The sequence below is a fragment of the Oryzias melastigma genome, linkage group LG24 (genome assembly GCF_002922805.2).
Source record: "Oryzias melastigma strain HK-1 linkage group LG24, ASM292280v2, whole genome shotgun sequence".
In the NCBI taxonomy this organism is placed as follows: Eukaryota; Metazoa; Chordata; class Actinopteri; order Beloniformes; family Adrianichthyidae; genus Oryzias; species Oryzias melastigma.
The window spans coordinates 11472963-11492989 of NC_050535.1; the positions used below are offsets into that span (position 1 = coordinate 11472963).

The 20027-nt window shown below is 38.4% G+C and overlaps 1 protein-coding gene across 1 annotated transcript in view; it reads right to left on the minus strand.

Annotated features, from left to right (window-relative positions):
* ptchd4 (patched domain containing 4) overlaps window positions 1-18423 on the minus strand; it is a 36580-nt gene extending 18157 nt beyond the window's left edge. The window contains 3 exon segments of the mRNA XM_024291557.2: window positions 5679-6174; window positions 16866-17420; window positions 17422-18423. Of these exon segments, the coding sequence (XP_024147325.1) occupies window positions 5679-6174; window positions 16866-17420; window positions 17422-17466 (1096 nt within the window). The 5' untranslated portion in view covers window positions 17467-18423.
* Window positions 18424-20027: the final 1604 nt, after the last annotated feature.

The window sequence follows — 20027 nt, forward strand, 5'->3', positions numbered from 1 at the left end:
GTCATTCTCACGATGAGCTGCTTTTATGATGCTTCTGTACTAATAACATCTATAAAACCGTCATAAACCCACCGCTTTGGAACCGCTAGTGGCCATAACAACAGCGAAATAATCGGTCTTATAGAACAACCTCTATAGCACAAATCCCAGAAGAGATTTTATGAAGGGGACACAAGATTTAAGATAAAAAGGCGATGCTTCACCTTGTACAGTACACAGCATTAAAAAATGTACAGATTTTTTTTAATAATTATTTTTTTAAACACTGATAAACCCACTAAACAGACTGCAAAATAGTTTATTTATGAGTTTGTATATATATATTGTATTGTTTTCCGCCAAAAGTGTTCTTAGCATGTCATGGAGGCAGACATTTTGAAATGAGCAGGAAATGTCATTCTACTGCCCCTAGTGGAATTATGATGAACTACAGGGCAGAAAACATGGACCAAGTTATACACAATGAGATTTTGAGGAAAAATGTGATCATGCTAATGAGATGGAATCTAAGAAATGTGTGTATCAGATATGATATGCATGGTTAAATGGATTTAAAATAGTAGAGACTGTAAAATATGGCTTGTTATAACAAGACAATTCTGCTTTTCTGCAAGAAGTTTCCCAAAGTTTATTTCAAAAGCCAGTATTAGACAACCGTTTAAAAAAGAAAATCAGTTTCTGATGAACACCTGAGCTATTTTTTGTCATCTCCCCTCGGTTCGATACTTTCATCATCATTTAAACGTCCGTAAGAGTGCAGGAAGTGTCTCGCTCTACGAAGCTGTGATCGGCCGGCTGAATACTCAAAGAGCAAAAGGCACGAGAGATGGCGGAAAGTGGAGATACATGCAGATCACACAAAGGTCCAGAGACACCCGGTGGTACCAGCACTCCTTCCTGAACATGACTCAAAGCCCAGAGATAGCATTAGCCTCCAATGCTGAGAGAGAATAATGTATTAGCTCGACTCTGAAGTGAAGAGAGGCTTTGATGAAGCAGATAAAGGGAAACCATGACACAGCTTTACATTTAATGAGCTGATCACTGCATCACGACCAGGAGCCTCCTCTGCAGGGCTGCTTAGATATACAGCCAGACTTTGTCAGTATGGTAAAAAAAAGTCTTTTCTTTTTAAAATTTAAGATCGTTTGGGAATATCGAACAACCACCAATGAGAAGCTGCAGAATGCAAATGTTTTTGGTTTATTTGAGGTTAGTTTATGCTTTTGTGTTTTTATTTAATCTCCCACCAATCACCTTTTGATTAATTATTAGGCGTTCAATGGTCTTTAGTTCCTGGTTTGACCTTTTTTAGCCATTTAAAACTTTTTCTAGGACATAGTTTCTGCATAATGGCAGTAGCTCAGTTGTGGACGGTACTGTTGACATGCAGTAACCCCGCCCCCTCTTCCCAACACCCATAACTAAGACATGCTCTTCTGGTAGGTTACAGCCCCTCACACCATCAACCGAAACATTCCCAGATCATTAAAAAATGGCAAGCAATATCGGAGCTATCCAGATGTACAGTTTTGAGGAAAATGAAGACGCACATGGATCTAGTTGGATGCATCAGAATGGAATAGAATAAGGAGTATGTCACAACTATGTTCGTTTTCAAATGGTATTTCTTCATTTGCTCCTGATTCACAACAATTTTAGTGAAGAAATACTCCGAATTGCAATTTTAAGCTATTTTCATTATACAGTATTTTTATCGTCAGAAAAATGTCACAAGAACATGTTAAAAGAATCAAAAACAATTTTTTTTGTGAGAGTGGATCTTAAATTTAAGTCAATAATTTTCAACAAAATTCAAGTCCTATCAAAAACAAAGAAAAGATTTTTTCTCTGCTTGACAGAACACCTTCATGTTTAATAGGACAGAGAAGCTCTTGACCACAGAATGCATTTGCCGTTCATTTTAGACACAGAGATCAATTTCTGCCCCATCACACAGACGGAGAGAATTCTGGCTTCCACTCAAGAATGGTTTTCGTCTCCCGCTGCAGCCCCGTGATCTGACAGAGTACCCAGACGGAGATGGATGGCTTGGGCTTTTCTTTTTGTTTTGGGTCATACAAGCCTTCCAGTTGTGGAGCCAATCCAAAACTAAAACATTTTAAACTAATCAATATCTTTGTGAAAGATTTCTGACAACTAAACTTTTGTCAAATGTCACTACTTTTGTGCATTGTTTTTGTTGTTTTAATTCATTTTAAAAACAACTTCAAATTGTTGTCCTAAAAAAAAAAAAAAAAAAAGGAAGACCACAAAATAAATACATATTACTTCCACAATTTTAACCTGCATTTTGAAAATTGCAAAAATGTAATAAAAAACTTGTAAATACAAAGTTGAGTTCATTTCTAGTTGAGAGTATTGCATCTCCAATACCCCACAGTGACATAAACATTACTAACTGGTGCTTTCCACTGACCGAGAAGAAAAAAAAAAAGGTTTTTCTACCAGAGCTTTTGTTTGGGTCCAAAACAACAGGATGAATTCCACACTGAACAGCCTATTAAAATTACACAAATGATCCCAACTGTTATCATGGTCTCCACAGAGGAGATGAAGGGAACCAGAACAAACCAACGTGACTGCATGGAGATGAGATAATTAGGTCTACGGTGAATATCCCCACAATGATAAATCTGAAATCTGTGTTGACGGATGCTTGAAACCGACTGGATGCCTCTGCTTGAGCAAAGATGTTTGACGATGCATCTAAGGGATACCCGTGACTACAGGCTTAGCCTTCTCCATCTGCTGCTTTGAGAACAAGCAAAGAAGATGCGAATATTTGGCCGGAAAATGAAAAATTAAACAAAGTAGATCTTCTTATGAGGATTGAAGGTGTGTCTTGCAGCTCCTTTGAGGATCGTACACCCACCCAAGGGACATCATGAAAATGAAACGTACTATTGTTTTGCATGTGGTAAATATACCAAGAAGTATTCGCAATACTTTAATTCTGTCATACAGTACCTTTACACTACACTCTAGTTAGTTGTCAGAACTGCCCTTAAAGCTAGATTCGCGCTTTCTGTGGGAGGTCAAAGAACAACCTTGTACGGGACATTCTAGGAACCTACACTTATCATGCTAGCAGCACATCCAGGCCCCTTGAGCAGTTTGCAGGATTTAGGAGGTTTCTGTAGTTACAAATCCACATGACCTGCATGAATCTCACCTACTTCACCTTTACTTACCCTTGTATGTTGTATAAGATTTTCTGTGACCTGTTGCTTGCAACTTGCCCATAGAGAAAAATGTGCATGATCTACAACATTGGTATTTCATTTGAACAACTGCTAACTAAGCCAGCGGACATTTGTTCACCTGCAGACAAAAGTTTTATCACTTTCACGACTATATTAAAAGAGACATTCAGGCCAGTGAGACATTGTTTTAAGACTCACTCAAAAGTCAAATAAGAAAAATAAGAATCATCACTTCGACAGGAATTCTTGAACCTCCAGAGATACATACACACTTGGCATGAGTGGCGGATTTAAGAACACCTAAACGTGGTAGGTTTTTGAATGTGCTTTTAGCACACACAGGTTGGTAGTTGCCCAATACTGGTGCAACTCACACTGAGAAGAGGCTTGGTGCATAATGTCAAAGGAGTGGAAATCTTGCTCCAGGCTTTTTCTTTCAAAGCTCTGTTCTGATATATGAAAGGCTTGGGGTTGTATCATTCCAGCCCGGCACAAACGGCAAATATTAATGTTTCGCATGCTAGCAAGGCATATTGGTTCCCTTATGGTTTGAAAGAGGGTCGGAAAATGCAGGTCTAGAATGGGTTTATCCGCCGTTTCTGTGGTGGCTCTACCTGTGTTTGCCCACATTGGCTTAATCATCCACCAGGCGGCTACCCTTGCCAGCCGCCCGGTGAACATACTACTTTCTAGTATGACAAGCTTTTACCATCCACAAAAATATTAGCAATAACTGCAGGTCTGACTTTCCTGATTCAATGTTTTTAAGTCTATGTCATCCTATGAGTCTTGTCTGATTTTAATCCTCAAAAGAATATACAAATTTAAATTGGCTTCCTTGTTGTGACAAACTGGGAATGGAGTTTCCATCTAGGGCTCAGGGTTTGCACAGCTGTGGCGTTGATATAGTGATAGGGGACTCTATGGGGTAGGAGGCTGGCAATTGTCTGCTCAATGCGAGATCTTATCTGACAAAATTTCTTTTCATTCCTTAAACTTTTCTTTTCTCAATGAGTCATCTTTCTTTCTCTCCCTCTTCCCACTTTCCTCCTCCTCTCCTTCTGTACCCTCGTCTCGTCACATGCATTCTCTTTCTTTTCTCCTTGACATTGTTTTTTAGCTTCCCTCACCATTGCATCCCAAGTCTCCTTCTTCTTTTGACCCTCTAGGTCAAAAGGAGGTGATCCCGCCTCCTGCTCCTCCAGAGTCTTACTTAAACTTCAGTTATGTTAGCCTCCCTGCAGCAGAGTTGTATCAAAGCCCCAGGGATGCTGTGACCTTATGAACGCACAGGGAAATGCAATTCTGAAGCGTGTGCTGCATATGAAAGAGGAGGAAATTTCACATTAAAGTCCAATGACATTACTGTCTTTGTTTTCCTTTAATATTATCAAAAGATAATAACGACTCCTTCATTTTGCAGTGTTTCCTTCAAATTCATAATCCTGTCTAAGTTGTGACACCTAAAATGTCATGTTTTTTTTAATAAATTAATTTGACACTAGAACTTATTAAGAATATCTTGTATATCTTTGAAATATTTGTACATTATTCTAACTTAAAAAAAAAAAGTATGAAAAATGTCACCCTTGGGAATCGCCCCCACAAAACAAAAAGTTGCTGGGATATATTGATTTTTCAAACTGATTTGAAAAAGTTGGTATACGTTTAGGCTGTATAACTGAATTTTCTAAAGCTAACTTACATGAAGTAAAGACCCTTAGAGGCCTTTGATGTTAAAGACAATGCAAATGGATGTGGAAATTGGTAAACTGGGACCTAAGTTGCCCCATTTTCCTTATGTCTATTGGATCATACTTTAATTAAACAGAACTTTGGCCTACCGCATTTTTCGAAGTTGCGTTATTTTTTGCATAACTTGGCCAGAGGTGAGAGTTATTGCTTAATAATATGGAACGTCCTTCTTTAATTTTTCCTTTAATGGCAAACTAAATATCATAGGTGTCTGAGATTGATTTCAGTGATCAAAAGAGCGCCGAGACACAATATCATCCATGTTTTTAATTAAAAAACAATTTTATCTTTTTGGCACTTAAATCACATTTGCATAAAACTTTGGAATGCATTGCTGTGTGATCCCTCCCATAACAAAGGTGGACACGATTTATGTCTGCCATGGACACCAGTGAAGATAAAACATCCTTTCAAGTGGGATCCGCACTTTTAATGTCAACATGCCTAGGATAGCATAAGGGCTAAGGGAGACAAATAAACCCTGGCCAATTGCTTCATCAATCAAATGTTTAATTAAAAATGTCCCAAAACGATTGTTCCTTTATTAGTTTTATATTAGAAATCGTGTAGTTTTTAAGTTATGACTTTTAAATTTTGGGGGGGTCCAATACAATGGCTGAATATGGTTGGTTATAATACACACACACACATATATATATTTCAGTCACCAGACACATTAAGTCATCTTTTACTCACCCATGGCAAAGAAAGGAATTCCCAGCAATGTGGAGTTGAACTTTCCATCCGAGATGAAGAAGATCCCCGCGGCCGTCACGTTAGCAATACAAATTGTCAGCACGCCCAACAGGCCGAGGAATGGCTTCCCTCTTAGACAGTCCCGCATAGAGCTGGAGATGGTGGCGGCCAGGAGCACCAAAACCAAGCTGACCAGCACCTCTCCTTTGGCCAGTATACCAGTCTGATGGAAGTCCCGCCACAAGCTGAAGGAGGTGAGCGACTGGATGTGGAGCTGGTCGGGAGTTTGAAGTGCCCCCGTTGTAGACAGCTTGCTAACCAGGGCGCAGAACTCATTTTCCCAGCGCTCTCCGATGATATCCTGCATTGCAGGTCCATTGTTTCGGAGGTAGTAGGTGATCTGGACGGCCCGAGCAAACTTGACCTGCTGGTCCCGAGTGTTGGGAGAGAATGACACGCCGCCCAGCTGGTGTCCGATGAAAGACACGCGGCCATCCTGTAGAGAATCCAGACCAATCTGGCATTAACTTCAATTGAAGTCTAACACTCATAAACATAGATATTTAATAGAGTTCCCAGGAAGGACACAGTTGAACCCTTTAACACCAGATTATTAGCTCCATTCTTCCCACAACTATAACTCTTCACCTGTTCATACAATTAACGTAAATAAAGCAGATGAAGCAAAGAAAAACAGCTTTGCACCACTATGTAAAACTTTACATTAGTAATGTGATGCAGTTCATTGCAAAGCTGATATCCTTTTCTCCGCGTCAAAATCCGCGGATTCCAGTTGATTGCGGAAATATTCAGAGCATTACGATACGTCAAAAAACGTGTTATTTAAATCGTCGATGTTAAAAGGTTAATATCTTTTCTCAAAAAAGCTCAAAATATAAAGAAATGTGTGTTTTTGTTTTTTTGTTCAATATAAAGTGTCACTTATGCTGGCTTTGGCCATGAATTCTTTCCTCATAAACAAAATGTTACATAACACTGGGATAAAAAATGAATGTCCTTGTGCCCATCTAAAAAAATATGTATGTGTATTTCCCTGAAATGTAGAGAGTAGGTTTCAATTTTTTATTTTATTCATTTATTTATTTTGCTGTTACAGCAATTATTTTAAATAAGACTAAATCCAACTAACACATTTTGTTTGTATTCATTAATAGTCTTGCTTTCATTTTTAACATTTTCCTGCTGCATATTTTTATGTCACATCCTGTCTGTCTGAAAGAATCCTGCTACACTTTGTGTCATTTCATGGCAAAGTTCGAGTGTGTTTATGTATTGTGATTACTTAGGAAATACAAGGTATCCCCCAGGGCCCTGACTCCACTTTCAGTGATGTAAAAAACAAAGCTTTACACAGTTGACCACTGACTCTCCAACTTATCTAAAGCATATCAAATGAATCTCAGCTCTCACAGCAGTGTGGCGACAGTCTCCTATTTTGCACTGAAAAGGAAGTCTTACGAGCTCTGATGTGTAGAATGAGACATAATCAGGGCAACAGCTTCGGTCTCTGCAGTTCCACTTTGCTTTCTATTTCTGTTCTTATTGACAAGATATAGATGTCAGCGGGAACTAAGGTGATACATTGAGGGCTGGTGGGGGATATAGGCACCACAAAAAGGGAATGATTGATAGTACCACAAAGCGATTCAGATGACCCAGTCAGGAATTACTTTAGTTGTTTTGCTCAAATTTTAGGTCTGTGTCATCCAGACATGTGCTATGTGATACGTTCACACTGCTCTTTTTGGTTCAGACCAAAGTTAGTTCCTTCAGAAGGGCGGAATTGTTCGCAAAGTGCAAAAGCTTATTAAATTTGGTATAAAAGAAGAAGATGAAATCAACTAAAAAAAATAAAGGTAGTCATGAGTATAAGTTAGCTAAAAACACATCTAAAAAAAAATGTTGCAGTTCCTTAAAAAGCCACTAGAGGGTGGTTTCAGTAGGGAGCATTCCCTCTTCAGTTTACACCTTGAAAAACTAGCTTTGCATCAAAATATGTATTTATTTATGTATGGTTGCAGAGATATTTCATATTTGTATTGCTCTGAGAAGCTGAGGGAATGAAAGTTATTTGTAGCTTAGATTTTTCCATTGCTCATTTGATGTATTTGTCAGATTATTTTCAAATTTTCTACTGATTCCAGGTTTAAGTTGTTGCTAGCAAATATATACCTTTTGTAGGATGCTTCTCTTTTTGTTAAATGGTTTTCTCTATAAATACATGCTCTAAATGTGTTACATTTATCAAACTGTGAATATTTACATTTTTTTCATTTATCAGGATATCCAGATCGTTCCAGATGGGTGTCAGTCTGCTCCTTATAGTGAGGATTTTCACAGTTTGAGAAACTCCCACCAGCCTGTTAATGTGGTGTTTTTATTTATTTTTAAAGCATTCAGACTGTTTTATCATGAGATTATTACATGTTAGATCTGAAAAGCTGATCTCTTTAGATGAAGTATCCCCTGAGTCAGTACTTCTCAACACCCAGGCTGCAAACTGTCACCGATCTATGGGTCAATTGGTACAGGGTTGATATTTTATTCAAATTATTTAAATGCTTAAATAATTACTCCTAAAGGTTTACAGTCCATGCCACCCCTGCCCCTCATCCTCTAGACCAGGTGTTTTTTTAAAACTGTGACTTTAGTTCTCATATTGGTTCCAATTGGACCAATGGTTTGAAGTTCTTCAGGGAAAAAGAGAAACATAGGGAAATGTTGCATTCATGTGGAATTGGAATGATTGGGAAAACGACCGACCGACTCGGAAAAAACACACAAAAATGACAAATCCTACAAATAAATGTTAAATAACTTCCTGCACCAAACAAAAGTCTATGTATTTACATTGTGCAATAGGGAAAATAAAGCAAATAAGGATTGTCATTGTAATTTATTCCCACTTGAGGGGAAGATTAAATAGGCAGCATATGGCCTCCGGGTCATGGATTACCCACTGTTCTAGATCCAGACCTGGAGTTCTTGGGTTCTGGTGGGATGTAAGTATGTGTCCATGGATATATAAGTGTTTGTAATAATGTATGCATGTTAGTATGAATCTAATTGTATGTTTATATTCATATATGGTAGTAGCAGAGCTGCCATGTACCAAGGGAAATCTGGAGTTCTGCGTCTTAGTCCAAAGTCACCTGGACAAATGGGCAGACAAAGCAGGAGCTTCCAGTCAAAGGTTGACCGCTCTGCTTCTCAACCCCGCCATGCATATCTGTAAAATGTTTATGTTTAGATGCATGTAGGGATCTTTGTTTATGCTGCTATGCTTACATATATACATGCAGTAGATGTCTGTATGGCTGCAAATATGTCTTATGTTAGACATACCTCCATGTTTTTTTTTACCTACTTTCTTAGAAATATATACATTTTAATAAATGCTATTTACTTAAATTGTTTTGAAATGTACCCACCAGCTTTCCCAGTTAGTTAAAATGTGAAACTATAAATAAATTAGCAACATGATTGATTTACTTGTAAATTATTGTCTGAAATATAAACTATATTTATTCATTTTTAAAGAAAGTCCTCTTGATTATTTATCATCAAAAAGTCATGCTATTCAAAGAACCTAATGGTATAAATTATTATTTATTTATAATTATTTTTTTATTTTCCTAACACATCCCCATACTGAACATAAGAAATCAAGTGTGTGTATTTTAGGCATCTTCTTGGAGGTGCAAAAGTAAGCTTAGGAAAATGTAGGACTTTTTTCTGTTTCGTTCTTTGCTGGGTACAAAGGCTGCATCTTCCACGACAAGCACAGAAATAAATCCCCAGTTGTGACATCAAAGAGTGGGACGAGGCAGAAGAAGTCGGGCAAATGAATTATTGCAGACAGCTCGTCAGACGAGCAGGCGGGGAGAAACTCCGAAACGCGGAAAGTAGAGAGTGACTGATTCAGTGCCAGGACGACTGGAGGGAGGGCGGCTTCAACGAGAACTGTGCGTTAGGATGGAGGCGAGATGTGGACACGACTGAGATACATGTTGTCGTGGAAACCGGGGGTTTGTCTGGGATGCCCTATTAGTAAAGCAAGAAATACAATCTGAAAGGAGAAATGCCAGAGTTTATGACAAAAACTATGCTTTGTAAGAATGTTTTGCTTTTTTTCTCAAAATCAAAAAATGTTGACATCGTACCAATGACATATTCCTAAACCTTTATTTGTATAACCGACGAAAGCATGGTGTTCTTTCTTCAAAAACATCCTCCTGTTCTTACTAATTAGCAGATTAGCATATTAACATGCCTCACTGGCTTTCATAAAGGTGCCTGAAATGTAGAGTTGTGTGCAAATGTGAATGAGCACCAAAGCGCTCCTACAGGGAAACAAAGGAAATATGGAATAAGAGTAAAAAAAAAAGGTCAAATTCCAGCTTTTTGTGGTATTCAGGAGAACCAATAATATGTTTTTTATTAGAAAATAGGCTGAAAGTTTTGTCCCTATGATCAACCCTCCATTATAAGTAGGGTTGTAACGAGCTTCCAGATACTTGGAAATCCGTGATCAGAAACTGATCTTTTTTCTTTTTATATATATATATATATATATATATATATATACGACAATTTAATTAAAAAACTAAATTGATTATGAAATTAAGAATATTAAAAAATCTACTGATCATTTATGTAGCGTTATATAATTGTCTGCTAGCATGGTTGAGTGTCAAACTCAATCGTACAAGGAGCCTAAATCAAAAACACATCTTAGGCCGCGGACCGAACAGGATAAACATTTATGTAGCATGTTAAAACAAAATTTTAAAACTTTAAAAACATAACTTTTTAACATAACTATGAATAAAACAGACAAGAATATTATTCCAGAATAAATCCATTTAAACCTTAAATGACTTTTAATTTTTTATCCTCCATAAAAATATATTTTGTCAAAATTATACAATTTAGAAATAAGTGCAAGATAACAGCGGGCCATTAATGAAAATAAAATAAAATGATCTGGGGGCTGGATATAATTACCAGGAGGGCCAGATCCGGCCCCCGGGCCTTGACTTTGACACATTTTCTAAAGTATGGCACTTATTTTTCTACTTAAGATGAAAAATAAAGTCTGTTTGTGAAACATGGCTGTTGGAAACACTGTCATTTTGGATTAATGCCTTAAGCTACGTTCACACCAGTCTCAGAAAGCTGCGTTCAAGGAACCACTTTCCATGAAAACTCCATGTAAATATGAAATGTGTATTTCTGACTTCTATGTTCAAAACTCTCCCATTTAAGTCTTTAAGTCAATTTCTTGGCTCTACAACCAAAATTTGCAGCCACTGGTTAAAATTATCCATATGTCAAGTTCACGTAACAAATAACTGGGTTTTAAAAACTATAATTAAAACCAGAATCTGGGTTGTACAACTATTCCCCCAAATAGCAACCATTCAAACACACTATATGAAATAGTAAGAATAGTAGTTTGATCTGAGAATCGTTGATCATGAATTGAAATGTTTATACGACACCAGATGAAACAACAAACAGTCTCAAAAACAAAAATGTGGCTGACAGCAGCCAAAACCAAACCAGAACAAACAACATCAACAACAAATAAATGTAATAAACCTAAACCGAGGACGGCGGTGACATGCAGAGGGAGGTGACAATGACTAACTGCAACTGTGGGCTTAAACACACTGTGGGGGCTAATTAGGTTAAAACATCAGCTGTAGTGAACACAAGATGAAACTTACTGAGAAAAACTGAAATCCAAACTGCTCAATGGAATTCCAAACGGAAAAGCCTTCTTATTAAATGAGTAAATTCCTAGATTGGCATGAAATTCTCTATCTAGCATTTGTATGTCTATGTTTTGTTCCTAAAGGAGAACTATGGCTATGTCCGAATTCCCTCCCTAATCCCTAACTGTGGTGCCCTGGATTTTAAAAGCAATTTGGACACCATGTTCACTACTTCTTTCGCTTTTCTAAACAACGGATATGAGGTCATGAAGTGAAAATCAAATCAATAGAAACATTTCACAACATCAGTTTATGACACTTAAACAGGTTTTTTTCCACAAAAATTGTTGAGACCGCAATGCATTGTGGTCTATATTCGCTAATGTAGTAAGTATTGATGCATGCTAGTTTTTCGCAAAGACTTCTGGGAAATTTGTAGTGCACTAGATTTTTTGGAATTGTAGATTAGGACAACACTACAAAATGCCGCACTATTTAGTGAGTAGCAGAGGTGGGACCGAGTCATTGTTTAGCAAGTCACAAGTAAGTCTCAAATCTTTGTCCCCAAGTCCTAAGTAGAGTCACAAGTCAAGGTCAACAAGCTTCAAGTTGAGTCACAAGTCAAGGTCAACAAGTCTCAAGTTCAGTCACAAGTCAAGGTCAACAAGTCTCAAGTTGAGTCACAAGTAAGGTCAACAGGTCCCAAATTGAGTCACAAGTCAAGGTCAACAAATCTCAAGTCGAGTCACAAGTCAAGGTTAACAAGTCTCAAGTTGAGTCACAAGTCAAGGTCAACAAGTCCCGAGTTGAGTCACGAGTAAGGTCAACAGGTCTCAAATCGAGTCACAAGTCAAGGTCAACAAGTCTCAAGTCGAGTCACAAGTACTACCATTAGTGTTTCAAGTCTTTTCAAGTCATCTCAATGACAGAGTAATAATATTTACACAGACCATGTGTGCTTTTAATAACTGTATTTATTTATCAACATTTTGCAAGCGTATGAGCTAAATTTCCTTGGAGCTCACACATCACCACTTCAAAAATCCAAAATAAAAGAACATAAATAGGCAAATAGGAAATTGCATACCAATGTGGCCCGAATTTGATTGGATGTTGTGCCAACATCACATACGGATGTAAATAAACACAGACGAGGAGACCGCAGCGCGGGCTTTCTCAATATGCTTTTTAATCCTTGCATTTGGAGGAAAATAGCAAGTCTTTCTGAGTCAGAGGGCTAAAGTCCAAGTCAAGTCATGAGTTACTGATGGTAAAGTTTGAGTCAAGTCACGAGTCATTGATGTTAAATTCTGGGTCAAATCACGAGTCATTGATGGTAAATTCTGGGTCAAATCACAAGTTCTTGATGTTAAAGTCCGAGTCAAGTCACGAGTTACTGATGATAAAGTTCGAGTCATTGATGTTAAATTCTGGATCAAATCACCAGTCATTGATGTTAAAGTCCAAGTCAAGTCACAAGTCATTGATGGTAAAGTTCGAGTCAAGTCACGAGTCATTGATGTTAAATTTTGGGTCAAATCATGGGTCATTGATGTTAAAGTTCGAGTCAAGTCACAAGTTCTTGATGTTAAAGTCCGAGTCAAGTCACGAGTTACTAATGGTAAAGTTCGAGTCATTGATGTTAAATTCTGGGTCAAATTACAAGTTGATTGATGTTAAAGGCCAAGTCAAGTCACAAGTCGTTCATGTTAAAGTCAGAGTCAAGACATGAGTTGTTGATGTTAAAGTTCAAGTCAAGTCATGAGTCATTACTTTGAAAGTCCAAGCCAAGTCTAAAGTCATCTGACTCGAGTTCAAGTCGTGTGACTCGAGTCCCCGCCTCTGGTGGGTAGGGAAGAAATTCAAACATAGCCTGAGTCTGAAAAACAACAAATTTGATTGATTTTACCTTTAAACGTGTTGTGAAAAAGGTAAAAAAAAAAAAAGAAAAAATTGCATTAATCCCATCGAGGGGACATGAAATTGTTACAACACCCCAGGTGCAAAGAAAGGAAAAAAAGAAGATTCAAAGTGGAGGAATAAAAAAACATAAATATAAATAAAATACAAACTTTATTAAAACAATTTATTTTAAAAAATGACCGGTTATGGAAACTATTTATTTGATCATAAAAAAACAAAACAAAAAAACTTTTATAAAAATGAAATTTTTAAGATTTGTTATTTTATTGCAAAAGAAAAATCTGTGCATTGGTATTCTGTACAAAATTACGGATTAAATTCTCACATTGTGGGATTTGGGGGATTCTAATGGAAAGAACATGAGCTTTATCAAGCAAACTTTCACGTACTTCACAGCCTCACAACTTCTGCCAACGCTCACACTGAGTGCAATGTTCCTGTTCCTGTGACAGAAGCAAAGAACTCCGAGCGAACAATCTGGAAAGGAGCTACTTCCTGTGATCCTTAGACTCAGTACACGGATCAAAAATCTCTGCTCTCCTCAAACGAACAACAGCCACCAACAGAGCTAACAAGGGGTTGTTGTTATTTAAAGACTTCTTTGCCTAAAAACAAAAGGAGAAATTCACACGGTGATGAGCATCATCTCCTTCTGCAGAAAAAAACATATATATATTTTCTTCTTTTATATGAAGGTCATTCGTCATAAATCTGTAGTAATTAAACAACATGCTTTTAAGCTTTTAAGAACCACAAATGTTGAGCCTGACGGTTTAATGCAGAAATCTGAATACAAAAGAGGTCTGGATGATAAAAAGGGTAAAAAAAAAAAAAAATGCTTGACTTCAAAAGAAGATTTCTACAGCGCAATGAAAAGCGTGCATCACGATCACCCATAGCTAATGATTTAAATTCTAAAAAGAGACAAAACTTGAATAAAGAAAGATTTCCTGCATAAAAAAAGTGAAGGAAAATCCAATTTTACCTTAAAAAATGTTGATTAATTGCTAAATAGTTCAGATATTCATTTTTTTAAACCTCATCCTAATTAGGAAATAATTTTTTTTAAATGTGCAACACGTGTTCTGGATCATTTCAAACATCACTGATAATTTGTAGAGCACTAAGTGTCAAAAGAACAGCAGTGCACACATGTTTAAAAGTGACTTTGCGGTTTGATAAATCTTCATATTTCTATTTCTTCTTTGCTGGAAAAACTCTTCAAAAGCTTCATACCGTTGACAATCAACAGAACATAAAATGCGACTGAGACAGATGTTTCTGTTGGGAAATACACGGATTTAGGGCAATCTCTTCAAAATAAAAGCCTCTCTCACATTAACACCAGTTTTGCTGAGTTTGCAGCATTTGTGTTTTTGGCAGCTATGAAAACTTATTAATTCTGAACCAAAAGAGAGTTCTGCTACATTGTAAAGTACAGCGGATGCTTTGTAGAGCTGCCACATGTTCATAGACACTTCTGCACTCAAAAGAGCATCAATAGGAGTGTAGAGAAGAATTGTTAGCTCATGTTTGGGGGGGGGTTCTGTAAAAATACACCCCACTAACATCTGACTTTAACCCTCTGTCTGCAGCGAATAAACAAAGGAAAACAGGATTACTAATAGAACCCGAATGAAAGACAAAGTGAACAGAAAACGCCTTCAGTTCTACCAAAAAAGCCCAACAGAAATGACACCATCATCCATAATAATTAACTATTTTTTTATCAAATTTTATCAAATTATTATTTGCCATTGTTCATGTTTATTGTAATCATGTTTATGTCATTCTGATTGTGTTCAGTTTTAAAATGATTTGACACAAATCTTGGAAATTTAAGTTTGTGGTCTTTATTCCATCACTTTGTTAACTTATTTGTGATTTTCTGAACATTTAAAAGCATTTAATCATTTGATCTTAAACTATGTGATTCCTTACTTTTATGCACAAAAAATAACAAAAAAATAAATAAAGAAAGAAAACAGGGATGGTCCTATTGACTCCTGGTTGGACACTAAATCTTTTTCAATGCTGAGATTCAACCTGATCAAATAAAAGATTTTTGAGCATTTAAGGATAATAATGTTTGAGGTGTTTGATGATAGAAAAAACATGGCGCTGTTCACTACAATGAAAAATATTGCAGATGTTTGAACTTCATCCATAGGAGCAGATGTGGTTGCAGCATGGAGGAGATAGGGTCAAAGCCAGAGGGAGACGCAGCAACAAAAAGATAAAATGAAATAAAATGAAGAAGAAAAAGGGGAAGGTCAGTGGAATTTCAGGTGTCAAAGGGTTAAAAACACTCAAAACATTCACTATTTAAGACTATTTAAAATATTTTTATTTTTGTTAAAAACAGGATGATATACATTTTTTTAAACTAAAATCAGTTTTTCTGATATTTATCCTGAATCGGATCTAATTGACCTAAAGAAATAAAATATTTTTTTATATATTTAAGGATAATGTGGGGGTCAGAAATAAGTGTTTATTCTGTATGACAATAAAAACGTGAAAAAAACTTTTATGAATATTAGAAGAATTGTAAATATTTGAACTTCATACATGAAAACAGATGTGGTTGCAGCATGGATGTTTCCATGGGACATGGAGAAGCTGCGGGATCTTCGTGCACATGCATGCAGGATGGGGGGGTCAGTCCGAATCTGCATGCATGGGAAAGTCAAAGAGAGACACCGCAACAAGGAAAAAATAAAAAACAAAAAAAAAAAGGGTGACTCTTGTGACTTTTGGATGTCAATGGGTTAATAAAAACGACTAAAACATTCTTGGTTTCAGTTTTAGGTCACTTTAAGGATTGATTTTAAAAATAATAAAACAGGATTAACAGAATAATTTAAAATGCAATCAGTTTTTTCTAAGATTTACCCTGATTAGGTCTCAATTATCCAATAAAATAAAACATTTTTCATAGATTTAAGGATAATACGGGGTTAGTAAATGAAAAGTGTGTGTGGTATTTGATGGAAAAAGTAGAACGATCTTTATTAAGGTGAGAATGTTTAAACTTCATGCATAGAAGCGGATGTGACTGCAGCATTGATGTTTCCATGGAAATGAAGAAGCTGCGGGATCTGTCAGAGTTAACCGGATAGGGTTCGTGCACATGCATGCAGGGGGAGGAGGAGGGGGGGTCAGTCAGTATGTGCATGCATGGGAAAGCCAGAGGGAGACACTGCAACAAGGGGAAAAAAAGGCAGGATCTCCCTGTGTGTTTGAGTGGAAGCAGTTTTTCCAGTTTGCAGCCAATCAATTCACCTGCAGCATCGAGGGAGGGGGGCGGGAGGGAGGGAGGGGGGAGCCCTGACAACTCCGTGTTGCTGAGGGTTTTCCTCACCGGTTGATCCATGCAGCAAGTCTGCAGCATGACTGAATGCAAGTGTTCATTCAGAAATTATAACGGGTGGTGGGGAGGGGGGGCTGTGATGCTGCACTTATGGGGAGGTGGGGGGTGCACGGCCTGGCTCTGCAGATAAACAGGAGATGCGCGCCTCACCTTCAGCGTGGTGTTGGGGTAGCTCAGGGGCACCTTATGGAAAGTGCTGTTGGAGAGCACCGCTTGCCTGATGTCCTCGAAGATGGTGATGATATCATCCAGCAGGCAGCGCTTGTCCCTGTGGCTCAGGACGCAGAGGTGCGCGAAGGTGTAGTTGAATCCCTTGTAGTTGACGCGCAGCTCCAGCACCTGCTTGTGGACCTGCAGGACCTGGTCGGCCAGCTCCAGGATGTTCCCCCCGGACTTGGCCAGCAGGATCAGCCTGCCATATCTGCCCGGGGTGTGCAAATCCGAGTACAGCTTGTGCTTCGACCGGTCAATGGGAAACAGGCTGTTGGCGAGACTCCGCTCGATCTTGGCGAGGCTGTGCGTCGGGGCGACCAGCACCTCCAGGTCCCGCTCCGGCTTGAATCGGCTCAGCACGGTGGATCCGAAGATGATGGTGAGGACTGCGGGGACCGTGAGGAAGAAAACGGGGTGCCTACTAACGAACAAGCCCAGCCAGTAGAAGGAAGCCTTGAGTCCTCTGTGAATCACTTGCCGCAGCATCCTCCACGCCAATCCAGCTCGCAGATGCCCCGTCTCCTCCGATGAAGCACATGTGACATCCGACTCCCTTCCCCGGCTTCGCCACGATCCCTAAGAGAATTTACGCCGCCATGCATGCGCGCCCTCGCGCACGCACGCACACACTCATCCGCGCGCACAACAGCTGGAGAAAAAAAAAAGCAGCACTGCAGCAATTCTAGAGACGGGCGGACGCGCAGACACGCAGACGGGTCAGGGATGCGTGGCGCGTCAGGCGACGGATGAGACGAACCCCTGCGGTCCCGTGTCCAGCCATTCCGCCGCCGAGGGACGCAGAGCGAGCCGCGGATCTCCTCCTCCGCTGCACCGGCTGCAGCAGCGACGAGCCGGCGCGGTGCTGTGCGTGCGTGCCTGCCGTCTGCCTCTCCAGCTCTCGCGGCGGCGGCGCCTCGTTTCTACACTTAACCATGTGGCGGGGTTGGAGGAAGAGGAGGAGGAGGAGGAGGGGACGTTCAGGTGGCGCCGGTTAAATTATGGCTATTTTTGGGGAGCATTGGAGCAAACTTGTAAACACGCTCCTGCAGGTGGACCTTCAACAGGATTCATTAAATTGAGGGGAAGCCAAGTTGTGTTGAGCTCTAAGCTCACTGGTTGGAACAGGCAGGGTGGCAGACCACCCCGATGTCTGATTTTTGACTCCTTGCATCACAGACAGATGTCTACACCACCCAAGACTCACCCAAATTTGGACAGAAAAGCCGCACTCATGAGGATGAAGGTTCTCACACAAATACCTGAACATCCCTGTTATAAAACCAGCACTTCAGGATGACTCATACCCCATACTACCTCCCCAAACATGTACAGTCATGGCCTAGAAATACATCCTTCACAGATTGGACCAGCTGGGTTGCCACTATCAGCAACATCTGATATTTGACCCCTAGCATTACAAGTTTTAACCATTGACTGTATATGGAGAACTGGACTGAGTTATCCCTCCCCTGGCGTTCCAAAAAAGGATGTACCTGCTGGCTCCAAGAAGCTTCTTGGACATCTACAGAGAAATAAACAGCTATTACTCAGTCAGAATTAGTCAGAATAACTATTCTTGCTCTCATACCCTTTTTCTTAACTATTGACTCAGAGCCATCACTTTTGTCTGGCTCCAACATGGTGACGTCCATATAGCTAAAAAACGGTGACTGAATTGGCTTCATTTTGCTGGAGCTGGAAGTAAGGCAGTTTCTCTGAGTGATGTCACAGCCACTCGGTCCAGTTCTCTATGTATACAGTCAATGGTTCTAACACAAATAAATGTTATAAAACAGACATTTCAGAATGACTCATCCTACTCCTCCAAAAATATCTACATTCATATCATAATCCATGGCCCAGAATTAGATCCTTCATTTGGATCAGTTGAGCCCAATCAATCAGTCAATCAATCTAGCACTTTCACTAAAACTTTTTTCTGCACTAGCAACAGTTGTACTTGTATGTGAGTGGAGGTTACCCCCCGACCAATCAGAGAGCTCCACACTTCAGCAGAAGCAGGACAAGGAATGACCAAACTCAGCTCCTTTTAAGCAGAAGAGGAACCGAGGAGCTGCATACAGAATGAGTTTAATATAAATATGGGCTCTTCGGAGTTATGTAAGGCTATTTCTGAGATGACCAAGATGAATATTTAAACAGCTACAAAAAAAGCAATATAAGATGAAAGTGATGGGAAGTGATGGTTTTAAGCTGAATTCAAATTTAACTGCTCCAAAAAAAAAAAAAAAAATCAAACAGAAATCAAGGATTATATTTTTCATTTATTAACACATTATGAGTGCTATTTCTTGACTAAAATGTTTATTGTCATAGTTAAAAAAAAGTGCTAATTTTTACATATTTTAGTGAAAATATTTACAGTGGATCTTTGAATGTGTGTGAAAGTCTGTCTTTATTTTTGAAAAGTGATTTACTGTTTGAGTGGCACATTTTCACACACTAGCACTAGTACTAGATTTTCCAAGAACGCTAAAGTGAACTAATAATTAATTTGAGTAAAAAGACAGAAAGGTAAATTGAAGGATTTGAATTAAGTGAAATAGGATTATGTTAGGTAGGTTTGTAAGGTTTTAAAGTGAAGTATTTCGATAGACTCATTTTTTAAGTTTAGATTCTATTTTGTTGACTTCTGTACTGAAGCTTGTTAAAAATTGAAAAAATAAAAAGTGCCATGTACCGTCCACTATAAGGGTTGAGGAACTTATTGCACAAAGTTATTAATTGCTAAAATAAATAGTTAAACTATATAGCTATATACCGTATATATATATACAGTATATATATCCAGACTTCTCCCCCAAAAAATTGTTTTATTATTTTTCATAGACACAAGAAAAATAATTATGAAGGAAAAAAAGCTGAAAACAAAGAAAAAAACAGAATTTCAGGAAAAATGTGCTGCCTGTAGTAGCCTTTTTTTTCGTATTTTCATTCAAAAACATGTTGATTACTGAAATTTAATTCTTGTTGTTTTTATGAAATTACACCTAAAACATTCAGTCTATGTTGTAAAAAAAGTTTGTTAAAAATCTTTGGGGTTTCCACAGCAAATTGAACCCCTTTTTTCCAGATGGA